The sequence below is a fragment of the Pipistrellus kuhlii genome, unplaced genomic scaffold, assembly GCF_014108245.1.
Source record: "Pipistrellus kuhlii isolate mPipKuh1 unplaced genomic scaffold, mPipKuh1.p scaffold_m20_p_1, whole genome shotgun sequence".
NCBI classification, from domain to species: domain Eukaryota; kingdom Metazoa; phylum Chordata; class Mammalia; order Chiroptera; family Vespertilionidae; genus Pipistrellus; species Pipistrellus kuhlii.
The window spans coordinates 155,187,314-155,203,050 of record NW_023425404.1 but is presented as its reverse complement, the minus strand read 5'-3'; the positions used below and the strand labels follow the sequence as shown (position 1 = coordinate 155,203,050).

The 15,737-nt window shown below is 39.3% G+C and overlaps 1 protein-coding gene across 5 annotated transcripts in view; it reads right to left on the bottom strand.

The window, feature by feature from the left end:
- G3BP2 (G3BP stress granule assembly factor 2) overlaps positions 1–15,126 on the bottom strand; it is a 32,914-nt gene extending 17,788 nt beyond the window's left edge. For 4 of the 5 annotated variants that reach the window (XM_036413513.2, XM_036413533.2, XM_036413523.2 and 1 more), the window contains exons 1-2: positions 14,979–15,126; positions 1,418–1,536 (exon numbers count right to left, since the gene is read on the bottom strand). In XM_036413513.2, coding sequence (XP_036269406.1) covers positions 1,418–1,512 — 95 coding nt within the window. In that variant the 5' untranslated portion in view covers positions 1,513–1,536; positions 14,979–15,126. The remainder of the gene's footprint in view (positions 1–1,417; positions 1,537–14,978) is intronic. The other variant, XM_045571661.1, reaches the window with a different exon arrangement.
- Between the last annotated feature and the right edge of the window lie 611 nt (positions 15,127–15,737).

Sequence of the window (15,737 nt, the reverse complement as noted above, 5' to 3'; positions counted from 1 at the left end):
ACGCCAAGTAATGTTCTCAATGCATTATATACACTGATTCATTTAACCCTAACAACAACTTCATGAAATAATTGCTATTATCTAAATGAGCAAACTGATATTCAGAAGTTAAAATAACTTACCTAAGATCACACACTTTTCAAGTGGAGCAGCTAAGACATAAACTCAGTCTGTCTCATTTCAACATCCATACTTTTAACTGTTACCCATATTTTAAAGTTTATACTATTTCCTCCCATGTAAAACTGGCAAGCACATCAATTGCTATTATCTCACTGGAGGACAATTTGGCTCTAAATGTGCATAAAACCTTTAACATTTTGACTTCTAGGAACTTGGTCTAAAGATGCACAAAATGTATGTGTAAGGATATTCGTTATAGTATTAACCAGTGCAAAATTACAAACTAAATTTTCATTACTAGGGAAACTGGTTACATAGTATAAAACAGAAGTTAGTGCTGTTATTTGAAAGTCTGTTTTACATTTTACTTTTTCGTCACTATAAAAAAAAGTTCCTTGCTTAAACAAAAAAAGCTAAAAATGTTAATACCTACATTGTAAAAAGATTAAATGTCAAATCATGAATGGCCCTATTAATTCTATTCTCCTTCCACAAACACTGTCAACAAGAATGCTTTTATTTTTATAATTAGGAAAATGTGTAAGTATTCATCTCCTGTAACAGAATAATACACAAGTTTAAAAATGCAGGGCATATTGCAAAATCTAACTTTAGTATAACTAGCATCTTTGTAAGAGGACCTATAAATAATATATTTACCCTTAGCTCACTTGGCTAGAGTATTCTACAACAAATACTTGCAAAGCCTAATACTTACAAAAGTCTCACTTATCTTCCACCTGCTAAAATATACCAGAAAGAACATAAATCAATTTCATTTCAATCTCTGGAAAAAAAATAAGCTTACAAATTCCAACTCTTACCAAAATAGTAAACAAGGCTCCTGTTGCTATTTTACCAAGAAATACTATTTTGCAGATTAATCAAGATATGTTCACAAATGTATTCACTTAATGGATTCATTTCCTAACGTTGCTATAGAGAACTTTGAGATGGCTTAAGCCCATGATTTCAAATTGCACACTGGAACTTATTAGTTGTCAAGCCAAAGGTGGTTGTTTTTTTTAAATGAAACAAAGTACCAGAATATATAATTTTGTGCACATGCATAAGCGTGTGATGTGTTATATTGTGTTAAGTGGTTTTCTTTCTGTGGATTTCATATAAAAAAAAAAATGGTTTCAGCCACCAGATAGTTAAAATATTAGATAAGGTTTACAAAAGATACTGTCAAGAGAGGAGGTGACAGGAAGACAATATGTCAAGTCATACTCAAGAAAATAAATCTATAAAACTAAATAAAAAATACTAAAATATACCATTTAAAATTTACCTGTGTAAATATTCTGGAGCTTTATTCAGCAAAGTATAATACTGCCTCACAAACTCCCGCCCTACAAGCAGCGGACTGGGCTTCTCCATAACCATTTCTTTGCTGCACAATGTCAAAATCTAAAGGAGCAAACACAAGAATATTAAGTATTGGAAAGTCGTCTTTGTAAACTTCCATGAAATAAATTTTCTGAGCCATACAAGTGGTAATTAAGAAAACTAATACCACTTATTAAAAAGTAATTTACAATGACAAAAGAATTCCAAAAAACCACTTGTAATCTCCAACATCTGCATCTCCTGCCTTATCCCTAAAAAGGGAGAAGTAGCACCGTTATTTCCAAGACAGTCCAGTGCTGCCTCAGAATGGACTATAAAATCAAGTAACCACGAACAAGACAGTCCAGTGCTGCCTCAGATTATAAGAAAAAGTAATAAGAACAAGTAAACAAGATTTTCCATTCATAGAACCTTTTTTTCTTTTGGGGACCATTATCTCCTTATGTTCACGAATTCATTTTTAAAAACTAGGTAGAGGAGACAGGACTGCGAGATTACACTTGTGAAAAAAGTACTAACTTGTTTCTTCTTCATACTTTCAAAATAATGATTACCACTAAAAATCAACAATAATCTTAATATTCAAAAAAAGATTTGAGTTCTTTAATCTTTTTTTTTTTTTCATTGATTAAGCATCTAACTAAGCCATGTACTGTACTGTTTATAATCAATTAAATGCACTGGGAACAAGATAAGACTCTAGCCCTCAAGGAGTTTATAGTCTGTCAAGGAATATAACAAGCAAAGAACAGAATGTGTAAGGTGCTATGCTAAAAATTACTTTTAAGCTAAAATCTCAAAGATAAGGTAAAGAAACACAAATACAGCCCTAGCCAGTTTGGCTCAGTGGATAAAGCCTCAAGGGCACATACCTTGGTTCAGGCTCAACCCTGGCCCAGAGCCCCAACCAGGGCCTGGGCCCATGCATGAGGCAACCAATCTATATGTTTCTCTCTGTCTTTCCCTCTTTCTTCTACTCTCCCTAAAATAAAATTAAAAAATCAATGGAAAAATATCCTCGGATGAAGATTAACAAAATAAACAAAAAAGAAATACAAAATAATATTAGAACACAACCTTTCTTCATTTAAATGATTTATATGTTTACAGCCCCAGAACAGTCAAAATTATAACAATCCAACCTTCATGGCTCAGCAATTGAGTATCTGGAGGTCACAGTTCAATTCCCAGTCAAAACATATGCCTGGGTTGAGGGCTTGATCACTGGTGTGATTGGTGTGGTGCATGCAAGAGGCAGCCAATCAATGATATTCCTGTCTCATTGATGTTTCTCTCTCCTTCTCCCTTCTTCTCTTTCTAAAAATCAATAAAAAAATACTTTTAAAAAATAGTTTTGTTCAAATCGTTAAAGACAGAAATGTTATTAAGAATTAGGTTGGGGAACTTCATTGTTCCCTTTTTCCTCTGTATTTCCAGATTTTCTACAGTGACACTTCCTCATTTATCCCAAATATCCCATCATATTTACAAAGTACATATCCACTTATCATTTTTCTCACATGTAACCAAAGTAAAAAAAGGTACAGATCACACCTATCAATATCAAAGGAAGGGGCAAAATACACTAAAAAGTTATTGTAACAAGGATCATTCAAGAGGGATTTCAAATAACCTACCACCTAGAAAGTCAATGAAATATCATGATCATGGTATCATCAATTTAGATCAGAGCTAGACAAAGGGAATAGGAAATGAAGGTAACTTTTATTTGATTATTATTCAATAAACTAGAGGCCTGCCCTCTCGCAATCTGGGATGCTGAATGCAGCAGTGACCATACTGAGGGCAGCTCCTGTGTTGAGCATCTGCTCCCTGGTGGTGTGTGGCAGAGCAACTGGTAGTTCTGCCATCTGGTTGATTTGCATATTAAGGTTTTATAATATAGGATTATTTATTCAAAGAAGGTAATTTGAAATGGCAAATGAGAAAAGACAATGTTCATCTGGTAGAAGCCTAACTAATGGCTATACAATATGAGGCTATGAAGAGCCTCTTTCTTAAGGCACAGGAGGCTCCTCCACAGGGATGATAAAATGAAATAAAGATGTCACTCAGAGAATGGATTTTAAGGTAATTATACTGAGAAATATAACTTAAAGATCGGTTACTTCTTTACCATAATTCTGATTTAAAGTGAATCAGAATTTAGAGGGCTAAAATATAACCAACTGATGGAAATCAAGCAGAAAGTAAAGGTACTGGGCATGGCACAACCTTACTGACTAATCTATTTTTTAATGACAAACTAATTTATGTGTTCTATACAAGCAACTGCCATCTCTTCCATCTTCTTCCCACTCCTCCACCCCAGAGTAGGAAAATTAACAGTTCAATAAATAAGGTATGCATCAAAGCAGCATTAGGGATAAATTATAGATGAACCACCAAATAAAGTAGTTTGGGATATGGAAAAAGCTGACTAATACAGAATTTGTGTTTATTACTCATGCCAGGCAGTGCATATAAGAAAGTTAAGAGAAAGAAAGAACCAAATTACCCATTCACAATAAAAAGTCATATTCTTTTTTATCTCAATTTCCTAATTTACAAATTAAGACATGATCTCTGGTCAAGCCTACAAGACTATCCATGTCAATAAAGATACCAAGACAGTTCAAAAAAGGATCTTCAGAAGGTTAGCCTCTAGCACCTTATAAGACCAATTATCATCTAATATAATTTTAGAGAAAGTGAAATTCTATGTATTAAACTCCATTTGACAATGTGGAGATTGCTGTAAGACTGAGATGCACAACGTAAAATTTATTCTTTTCCTTTCAATCAAAAGCTATCTATCCTATTTATTCACCCAAATACCAACATTATATCCAGCTTCCCTCATTATCTATTGAGCCTTAGCTATGTCCAAGATCATTCTACTGACCAACTCTGACCCATCATACTTAAAATCCATGTGGATCTTCATCAGTATCTTTTTATTCATTCCTATTTCTTAAAATGTCTCCTCCACTTGCTTAGACTAATTCCTGAAAAACACACCCAGAGAAAATGCTCTATATGTCAACTGTTAACATTTTTCTAAATCTCTTAATCCTCATAACCCATTGAGAAGAGAGAAGGGAAAAAGTAACACATATATACAAATAAGATAGAAAAGAAAGTCACAATGGACTTCCTATCAGTATCTACAATATACTCAGATTTCCTCAATTTCCAAATGAATACTTAAAAAACCTGTTATCAACCAAAATTATTAAGCCTCTATTCCCATGACTAAAACTTCAGCTTTTAGTTAAGCACTTAGGTTTTTGTTTACTTTAAGTCAGTGAATTAGCAGCATATAATGGAACTGTCCCCAAAGCAAACAACCTAAGGCTAGTATGAATATAAAGTAAAAAATGAGCTAACATTTCTCTTCTACTCTGTACAAGTTCAATACTGGTTGAATAGTAAATACAAATTACAGAAAGGTAGATTTAGGTTCAGTCCTATCCCATTATAAAAGCCCAGCGATCAAATGGCGGAACAATCAGAACAACAGGTTGGCCAGTCGCTCTGAAGTGCAGAGACTCAACGCAGGAGCTGCAGTGGGAGCATCACTCAGAGGGCGGGTCCACAGCTGTTTGGCTGACCAGGATGAACAGCGCTCCCACAGCGGGCTGACCCCCACAGGCCATGAATCCTGTGCACCGGGCCTTTCGTTTTACATAATAAAATATGCTAAGTGTCTGTTTGTCCAGTCACTATGACATGCCTGACCACCAGGGGACAGATACTCCAACCAGTAGGTTATCTTGCTGCTGGGGTCCAGTGGATCCAGACTGGGTGAGACAGGCTGGACACGCCCTGGAACCCTCCTGCGGTCCCTGCCCGGCCAGCCCGCCCTGATCAGCCCTAAAAGGGACTGGGCGAGGTGGGCTGACATGCCCTGGACGAACCCATGCACCAGGCTGGTTTCAGCCTGATCCTCGCAGGCCAGGCTGAGGGACCCCATTGGTGCATGAATCCATGCACTGGGACTCTAATATAAATATAATGAAAGAATAACCTGAAAGAGCTATTGCATGAATAGCCAGTCACTGCAGGTATTTATTGCAGACTAACAGAATAATTCAGCAGAAATATTATCAAACTAGTCGTGTGTCTAACAAAGATTAAATAACTCCAATGCCAGGATTCTAGAAGTTTATTAACAAGAACACCTTGACTCCAATTTCAATACTCATCCCATGCCTTTCTATCTAATGATTGAAACCCTATGCATTCATATTTGGGTCCAGCTAAAATACTGTCCCCTTATCTGTTTGCCCCAATAGGATATAATTATCTTTCCTCTGAATTGTCAACTTTGCGTCTTTATCATGACACTTCATTAGTCAGATCTTGCCCTAAATTACTAAATGTGAATCTGTCTTAAGTCATCCTCTTCTCTACTCCCCTTTCATGTATTATATTCTGAGTTTTCCCTTGAATGTCATTCCCTCAAAAGTCACAATTCTTCTAAAAAAAATCCAATAACCTTTCCTCACCCCTCTATCTGTCTGGCTGACCTCCTCTTTCTAATGCTTCTAGATTTCTATGATGAAGCCAATAACCTACAACTCAACACCTATAATAACGACTAACATAAAAGTCTAAAAGTACTAACTGTTTAAAAGATAGGGAGAACTGGTAGAAATGAAAAAATGTTAATCACTTCAGAAAACAGTAAGGCAGTTTCTTATAAAACTAAATACATACACATATCCCATATTATTCAGCAATCCTACTCCTACATATTTATTCTAGAGAAATGAAGCATATGTTAAAAAACATATATGGTGTTTATGACACCTTTATTAACAAACATTCAAAAACTGGAAACAACAAAATGACCATTAGCCAGGAGAATAAATAAATTGTGGTGTAAGTCCATGCAATTGAATACTGCTCAGCAATAAAAAGAACCGACTTGTGCAACAACATGGATTAGTTTCAAAAATATTATTCCAAGCTAAAGAAGTTAATCCTATATAATTCTATTGATAGGACATTTTGTAAAATGTAAAAATTATAGGATTACATCAGTTCAGGGGCTGGAGGCAGAAGGGAAACAACTATAAAGGAACATGAGGGAACTTTAGGTGATAGAACTATATTGTACTTTGAAGTGGGAGTCTTATGACTCTGTATGTCTGTCCAAAGGCATATAACTGCATATGAAAAGAGTGGTTTTTACTCTTTGTAAATTATTCCTCAATTAACATTTAGCAATGCAATTATGCTTCATTTTGTCAATCATTTCACAACCAATTATATAGAATCTACCACAACCAAGCATTTATAAGAGAAACATGGTACCCTGAAATCAATACTATTCAATAGTTCAAAAAAGGCAATTTATTCAAAGTTGCCATCTTTCAGTTACAAGGATTAACAAAAATTAATATCCAGTACTGTTAAGAATATGGGGAAAAGGCTCTTTCACAAACAGTATTGGTGAAATATAAAACTGTTAAAACCTTTTGGAAATTTAATTTCACAGTTTTAACCAAAGTAATAAAAATGAACACATACACAGTAATCACACTTCAAGAAGTAAATACACAAATATGTATATTCAAGGTTTTTCATGGCCACAAAAGAAAAAAAATCAGTCTAAATGCCCATCAACAACAAAATTTACTAAATTATGGCAAAGCTATAAAATACAAAATAATACACACAATAAAAATAGGGAAAAACAGTAAAGTTTTACTTACATCACTTTGCCCAAGTATTTAAAAGAACATATATTGACTTTGTACTTTTTAAAAATAGTATTTGAAAATTTTTCATTTAGGTTTTGATAACCATCTAACAGATATGAGTTATTGGCTAGGAAACATGGCTCTAGAATAGAAGTTGAAAGTATGAAAATTCATTTAGTACTACTAGTTAACAAAAAAAAGTACCGATAATATGCTTACATTAATGACCATTGATGGTTAAAGTCAGAGTGTGCTTAAATATTACCATCTAACTGAAAATAAAATTGAGAAGGCTGCAATGGGAGAAACAGATCATAAAGATACCATACTAGAATTAAAAATGAGCAGTTACATAGAGAAAGAGTATAATAAAAAACCTACAGCCTAGACCACATGTGTCAAACACAAGGCCCGCGGGCCAAATCCGTCCCGCCAGGCCTTGCAATGTGGCCCGCACCGCGCTGTCATCACTGCACTCCGCTGTGTTTCCATCACAATGACAGTTTATGACTGTTCAGTAAACCATTCGGCCCGCGATTTAGGCTGGATTTTAGATTTTGGCCCCTTCTCTGATTGAGTTCGACACCCCTAGCCTAGACTATAAGGTTCACTCTCCAACTTTAATGTTTCCAAGAGGTAATTTAAAAAACACTTGTGTTTACTGATATAGTACTATTTTTTTCTCAGATAACCTGATACCAATGGTCTTAGAAACAAAAATAAAATAAATCTAACCCCAACTGTGAATTATCAATTCATGTGCAGTCATTATGTTCACTTTCACCACTATTATTCACCATAATACTGGAAGTCCTAAGCACAGAAATCATATAAGAAAAAATAAAAGGCATCCAAATTAAAAAGGAAAAAGTAAAACTGTGATTATTCACAGATGACTTGATATTGTACATAGAAAACCCTAAAGACTCCACCAAAAAACTGCTAGATTTAATAAATGAATTCAGAAAAGTAATAGGACTCAAAATTAACATCTGGAAATCAATGGCATATTTAAACACCAATAATGAACTCTCAGGAAAAGAAACAAACAAAAAGCCCATTTATCATTACAACAAAAAAATAAGATACTGCTGAAACCAGTTTGGCTCAGTGGATAGAGTATCGGCCTGCAGATTGAAAGATCCCAGGTTCGATTCCTGTCAAGGGCATGTACCTTGATTGTGGGCACATCCCCAGTAGGAAGTGTGCAGGAGACAGCTGATCAATGTTTCTCTCTCGTCAATGTTTCTAACTCTCTATCCTTCTCTGTAAAAAAAAAATCAATGAAAATATATTTAAAAAAAAATAAGTAAAGATACCTAGGAATAAACCAACGAAGTAAAAGACTTGTACTCAGAAAACTACAGGATATTGAAAAAAGAAATAGAGGAAGATACAAACAAGTAGAAGCATATACCAAGTTCATCACATAATTAAAATGCCCATACTATTGAAAGCAATCTTCAGATTCAGTGCAATCCCAATTAAAATACCAACATATTTCACAGATCTAGAACAAATATTCTAAAAATTTATATAGAACCAAGAAAGACTCCGAATAGCTGCAGCAATCTGGAGCAAGAACAAATTTGGAGGAGCTCACAATACTGGATATCAAACTATACTGCAATGCCATTATAATTAAAACAGCCTGGTACCGGCACAAGAACAGGCATACAAACAAATGAAATAGAACAAAAACCCCAAAACTCATCTACGCCATTATAACCAATTAATATTTGACAAAGGAGGCAAGATCAAACAATGAAGTAAAAATAGTCCATTCAATAAATGGGAGAATTAGACAGGTCCATGCAAAAAAACAAAAAACATAACAAAACAAACATCAACTTACACCACACACAAGAATAAACTTAAAATAGATAAAAGATTTAGGTGTAATTCAAAAACCCATAAATATCCTAGAATAAAACATAGGCAGACAATTTCTAATGTAGACATCTAATGTAGCAGCATTTTAACCAATACATTCCTAGGGAAAGAGAAATAAAGGAAGAAAAACACATATGGGACTATATCAAATTAAAAAGCTTCTGCACAGCAAAATAAACCATTATATTGATAAAAATGAAAAAGGAATCTACCATATGGGAGAATATATTTGCCAATGATACATCTGATAAGGGATTAATTTCCAAAATATATAAAGAACTCTTACAATTCAACACTAGGAAAAAAAAAAAAAATGCTCAAAGCCACTAATCACCAGAGAGAGGCAAATTAAAATCAAATAACAATCAGTTATCACTGCCAGAATGTCTACCCTCAATCTTATATAATAAAGAGGTAATATGCAAATTGACCCTCACGCCCTCATACAATATGACCGCCCCCATGTAGTAAAAAATGGCCACCACAAGATGGCCAGCAGGGGAGGGTAGTTATGGGAGATCAGGCCAGCAGGGAAGTGCAGTTAGGAGTGACCAGGCCAGCAAGGAAAGGCAGTTGGGGGACTAGGCCTGCAGGGAAGGGAAGTTGGGGGGGACCAGGCCTGCAGGGGAGGGCAGTTGGGGGCAACCAGGACGGCAGGAGAGGGCAGTTGGGGGCGACCAGGCCAGCAGGGGAGGGCAGTTAGGAGCAACAAGGCTGGCAGGGGAGAGCAGCAGGGGAGCAGTTAGGTGACGATCAGGCTGTGGGTGATCAGACTGGCAGGCAGGCAGGCAAGCAGTTGGGAGCCAGCAGTACCGGATTGTGAGAAGGATGTCCTGACTGTTCAAATCTGATTTTGATAGGTACGGGACTGGGCCTAAACCAGCAGTCAGACATCCCCCAAGGGGTCCCAGATTGGAGAGGATGCAGGCTGGGCTGAGGGGCAATCTCCCCCTTCCCCCCCCTCCACCCCCCCTCCCCGTGCATGAGTTTCATGCACTGGGCCTCTAGTACATCAATAAAGAACAAGCATAAATGAGAACGCAGAGAAAAGGGAACCCTAGTACACTGCTAGTGGGAATGCAGCCACTGTGTAAAAATAGTATGGAGTTTCTTCAAAAAATTAATAATGCACCTGCCCTCTGACCCAGCAATCCCACTTCTGAGAATATACCTAAGATTCCCAACATACCAATCAGAAAGGATGTATACATCCCTATGTTTATAGTAGTGTTATGTACAATAGCTAAGATCTGGAAATAGCCTAAATGCCCATCAGTAGATGGGTACATAAAAAAGCTGTGGTACATTTATACAATAGAATACTACACAGCTATAAAAAAGGATTTCTTATCCTTTGTGACAGCATGAATGTACCTGAAGATTATATACTAAGGGAAATAAGCCTGTCAGAGAAAGACAAATACTGTATGACCTCACTTATTTGTGGAATCTAATGAACAAAACAGGTCCAGAGGAATGGATGCAGGGAATGGACTAACAGACCTCAGAGGGGAGAGGGTGGGAAGAAAGGGAGATTAACCAAAGAACATATATGCAAATATGCATAGCCCATGGACACAGACAATAGTGTGTTAAAGGCCTGAAGAGGGGCAGGGATGAGTGGAGGAAAGGCAAAGAGTGTGTGTGTGTGTGTGTGTGTATGTGTGTGTGTGTGTGTGTGTGTGTGTGTGTGTGTGTGTGTATGTGGGGAGGAGAGGTTGGAAACATCTATACTATAAACAATTTCAAAAAAATCAACTTTAAACTAAAAAATAATATTGTCAGACTACAAAACCATAGGGGGGAGAAAAACAACAGAGGATAAAAATTTAAATGACAATCTGATTTGAATAATGTTACGACAAGGTAGTCACTTTGGCAAGACAGTGAAGTTAATTTTTAGATCTACTATAGCAAAATAATTATCAGATTAAAAAAAAAAACAAAGTAACTTTGTATCTCACCAATTATCTTTAATCTCAGGGATCTCAAATGACATCTCCATTTTTATTAAAGAAACTATTATCCATAAAATAGCTAGATCTACATATAATCATAAAACCTAATTATAGTTTGTTAACTCCAAACACCTGGCTGCAACTATCACCACTATATATAAGCATCAAAAGGCACAATCAGAAATGCACTCTCCGAGGAACCTTGAGTGTCCCGACAACCTATTAAGAATAAGAAATGCAGCATCTTTGCTCAAGTGGTTCTAAGAGGGAGGAAAAAATTCACTCATTACAAATTATTGACATAAAAATTCATATCACACTGTGGTGGCTATTTCAATGCTTGGAGAAAATGGCCTAAATGAAACGAAGAACTAGAAACACATGTCTTATTTAAAAAATGAAACAAAATAAAAAAGACCCTCAACAAGCCAAAAGAAAATGACATATAGGAAAATAATCTACGAAAGAGTTCAGCACTACAAAGTTAAATGTACTACATCCTGCTTCTTATAAAAAGACTAAGATTTCTACAAATAGGATGAAGTTATTTTTACCAGAAAAAAACTATATTACCAAGAGCTACGTCTATGCTAGGACACAGCTTTATCTCCACTATTGAATACTTACTCCCTTACCCAACCAGAGCCCCTCCCTCTGGGCTCATACAATTCAGGCCCAGGCCCTTTCTCACTGAACCATTCTCAATAGCTAACCCCAAATTAAAATTAGAATCTTCTAAAACTCCAGGTGGGTCTGTTTAAAATGACTTTACCAATCAAACAGCAATGTATCTATCTCTCTAGCAAAGGCTACTTTGCTGTGGCAGACCACAATTGAATGAAAGCATCACAGTCAAGATCCATGTAGCAGTAGTAGAAATAAACAAAGGTAGTTGTGGATTAAGCCTTTTCTTTTTTTAGGCCCCAAAGGCAAGGAGGCAAGTTTTGAAGTTCAGAAACTATTAAAAATGATTAAGTATTAAGAGAGGAAATGCTGACCAACAATAATAAAAATATGTATTTATATTACGCTCTCAAGTTTAACAAGTAGCCTACATATTCCTTATCTCCTTGAAATAGATAGGATATTAGTTTCATTTACAGAAAAAGAAAACTGATGTTTAGAGAGCCTAAGAAAAGGAAGGCGATCAAAGTCCCTCCTTATGGTTATGAAAGAGACAATCTGAAATCAGGTCTCGTGCTTCTGGTGATGTTTTCATTACACCTGTTAAAAACAACTGCTTTAGAAGAACAGCAAAGACACAACTGTTCACGTATTTGATATTGTTGGTAGAAGCAAAAAAGCAAGGGACAGTAACATAATAGAAAATCTGAAAAGTGTCAACCCAGCATACTAAAAACATTTTATCAAAATAGGGTAAAACATATAAAAATTAAACAATAAGCTGAGACACAGTAGTCAAGGAACTGTTATATTATTGCTTCTGAGCCAGTACAGAGTTCTGGGAGAAGAAACAATTTGCCTTATCAGTTTTTTTTGTTTTGTTTTTTTTACAGAGAAGAAGGAAGAGGGATAGAAAGCTAGAAACACTGATGAGAGAGAAACATCCATTAGCCACCTCCTGCACACCCCGGACTGGGGATGTGCCTGCAACCAAGGTACATGCCCTTAACGGGAACCTGGGACCTCTCAGTCCGCAGGCCGACACTCTTTCCACTGAGCCAAACCAGTTTCGGCTCTTATCAGTTCTTAAACAAGTGTCTACCAGTGGAGAGTAACCAAGTCAGGTTTGTCAATTAAGTTCTATTGAATTCAAAAGTTCAGAAACAATCCTTACATTTGTATCTATCAAAACCAGATTTGAACAGTAGTCTTCTTCACCTCCATACCCCCTCATCATAAGTTATGTAGGAAAGTCTTATTTAAAGCAACTTAGGAAAGAATTTCAATCCTGATAGTGGGTTATCAACACAATAATTCTGCAGGATAAGGATACTGTTAAAAATCTAAAAACACTATTAGTAGTATTTATAGATTTTCAGTAACTGCTATAGAAATTTTCTTTTTTGATCTCTCATAAGTGAAATAAAGATGAGTATTTCCTGCTACCAACAGTGCCAATATTATTCAGCTCAAGAGTTGTCTGCTGGCAATTCAAGTTGCAAAATGAACACTCAATTGGACTATCAAATGATTCAATACTTTTCTTTAATACTTGTTCACACTTGACTAATATTTCAACCTCAAATATTCAAAACCTGAACAGCTCTTAGTAATAAGCAAGCCACTGCAGGTCCTTATCCTACCTACAATTCCTGATAACTTTTCAGAATTAAACAGCATTTAGAGATTAAATCATATAACTGAGTTCTAAAAACTTAAGAAAACATAAAGGTAAAAAATATAACCAAAGAAACACATAATTCAGTTCTAAGTTCAAACTAATTATACTGTCCATTTCTTAAGACCAGGAATTTTGGACATCAAAAGGACCGCTGGATACTATGATGTTTACTTAGAAACCTTGCTCACATGCCTAAGGCTATATTAACTGCCAAATATGGTGCTGGACAAGGAATTCTCATCTTCTTACCCTCTAGTATATGGGGCTCCCTGATGGCAGTAAATGGTTCACGGAACCAGGTACATGCATTGCTAACATTCAGAAGACTAAAACGAGGTCTGGCATCTTGAACCCCAAACCAGGATGTTAACCCAAGGTAATACCACGACAATCATATGGGGAGGAATTCGAGAGGATAACCTTGCTGTGTTTGCACCTTCGGTGCACGTGTGTTTTTGTTTGTCTGTTTTATGAGAGCAAAGACACCGTCCCTCCAAAATAAATAAACAAACAAATAAATAAAATAGCTAAAACATTAGGCAGACCTTGAAAGGGGAAAAAATACTGACCTATGCTGACAAGGATAGATGCAAACCTATATTCGCTGCAAAGCGAGCGGCACAGGGACAGGTTAAGAAATCTGCTTTTAGAGACACAGGTAAAAATTCGACCAGATTCGACTAACAAAATGAACACTAGGGAAGCTTAGGTTCCTCCCCACTTTGACTATCCCTTTCCGCACCCCCCGCACCCCGAAAAAAAAAGTGGGGTAGAAAGGAAGCAATCCATTCTTCAAAGTACTCAAACATCTCTTCGGTTCCTGGGCCAATAAAGGACCAATAAATAAATAAATAAATAAATAATAAAAATAAATAAATAAAGGGGGGGGCCCGCAGGAAGAAGCGTACGTCACAGACAGCCCCCGGGTCTGAGCGCGCTGGGGATGAACCCGAGAGGGGCTGTCGGGCCGCGGAGCGCCAGGCACCGGGTGAGCCAAGCGGCGGGCGCCTGCAACCCCGGATTCGGTTTCACTGCACAGAAATGGTGCCCAGAGGCCTCTACTTTCGCATCTGCGTCGCTTCTGCCTCCGACACGGGCGCTCTCCCCTCCCCCCCGACCGCCCCCCCCCCCCGCCCCGGGCGGGGCGCCCGCCTCCCCGCGCCCCGGGAGCCCGGAACGGGTGCCGCGGGAGGCGCCGGAGCCGCGGCGGCCGCGCTCCCCACCTGAACCGTCCTCCCCGCAAAGCCCACCCCCTCGCCGGCCGCAGGACGCCTCCGCCGGCGCGCTCTGGGGAACCGCTGCGCGGCCCCTTCCCATCTCACCGCCGCATCCCTGCCGAGCCCCCGCTCCACCTGCGCCCTCGCAGCCCGCGGCCGCGCAGCGCCGGCCCGCCAGCTCCCGCCCCACGCGGCCTCCCATCCCTCACCTGGGAGAAGGCGCCCGAGCGGCTCCTCTCTCACGCGTAGCCCCGCAGCGCCGGCAGCCGGCGGGAGCAATCAGTGTCCCCGCCGCCAGACCCCTGGCGCCCGGGCTCCCGCTCCGGACGGTTGCCTCGAGCCGCGGCGCGCGCGAAGGGACAGTCCCCCCTTCCGACCACCACCACCCCGACCTCCCCTCCAGGCCCCCCTCACACACCTCCAACCAACAGCGGCGGCGGGTACGTCGCGCGGAGGTCAGCGGGACAGGCGCCGACCGAGGACCAGCTGCAGCGGATTCTCCTCGCTCGCCGTCCCCGCCCTCCGCCAAACGTCAAACCTCGGGAGCCGGGCAGCCGCGAGCTCGTCCCCCTCGCTACCAGACAGCCCTCGCTCGGCGCCAGGCGCTGCGGCTAAGCGACCAGGAGGAACACGGACGTCCCGCCCCCTTTGCCGCCGCCCCCTCTTATTGTTTTACCCCTGCCGACAGGGCCGGGGGACCCCCCGGCACGGCCTCAGCCAATCACGCATCTCCTCCGCGAGCCGGACCCAACCTCCTCGCGTCCCTCTGCGGAGCACGCGCAGACCGTCGCCGCGCTCTCACGTACTCGCGCGCCCGGAAAGCCGGGGAACCGGAACCGGCCTGGAGCCGGTGCGAGTCCGCTGATTTGACGTCACAACGAGGCTGCCTTTCTCCTGGCTGATGACTCTGGTCTCGCCGCCCTTCGAGATCGCGCCAGAACCAGGAGCCCGTTCGCCCGCAGAGCTGCGTCTTTTTTTGCGCTGCCTTTGGAGACATAGATGTCTGGTCCCCCTTTGATGACTGATGTGAAGAGGGAGGGAATTTAATCATTTTCCTCTCTTAAGTGTCCGCAGGTTGTTTGCTGCTCTAGATGAGCATAAAATGCAGCCAGCGCTTTCAGGTGCTTGCACCCTAAACTCACCTGATATTGTGTATTAAGCCATCCTAGGAAGTGGA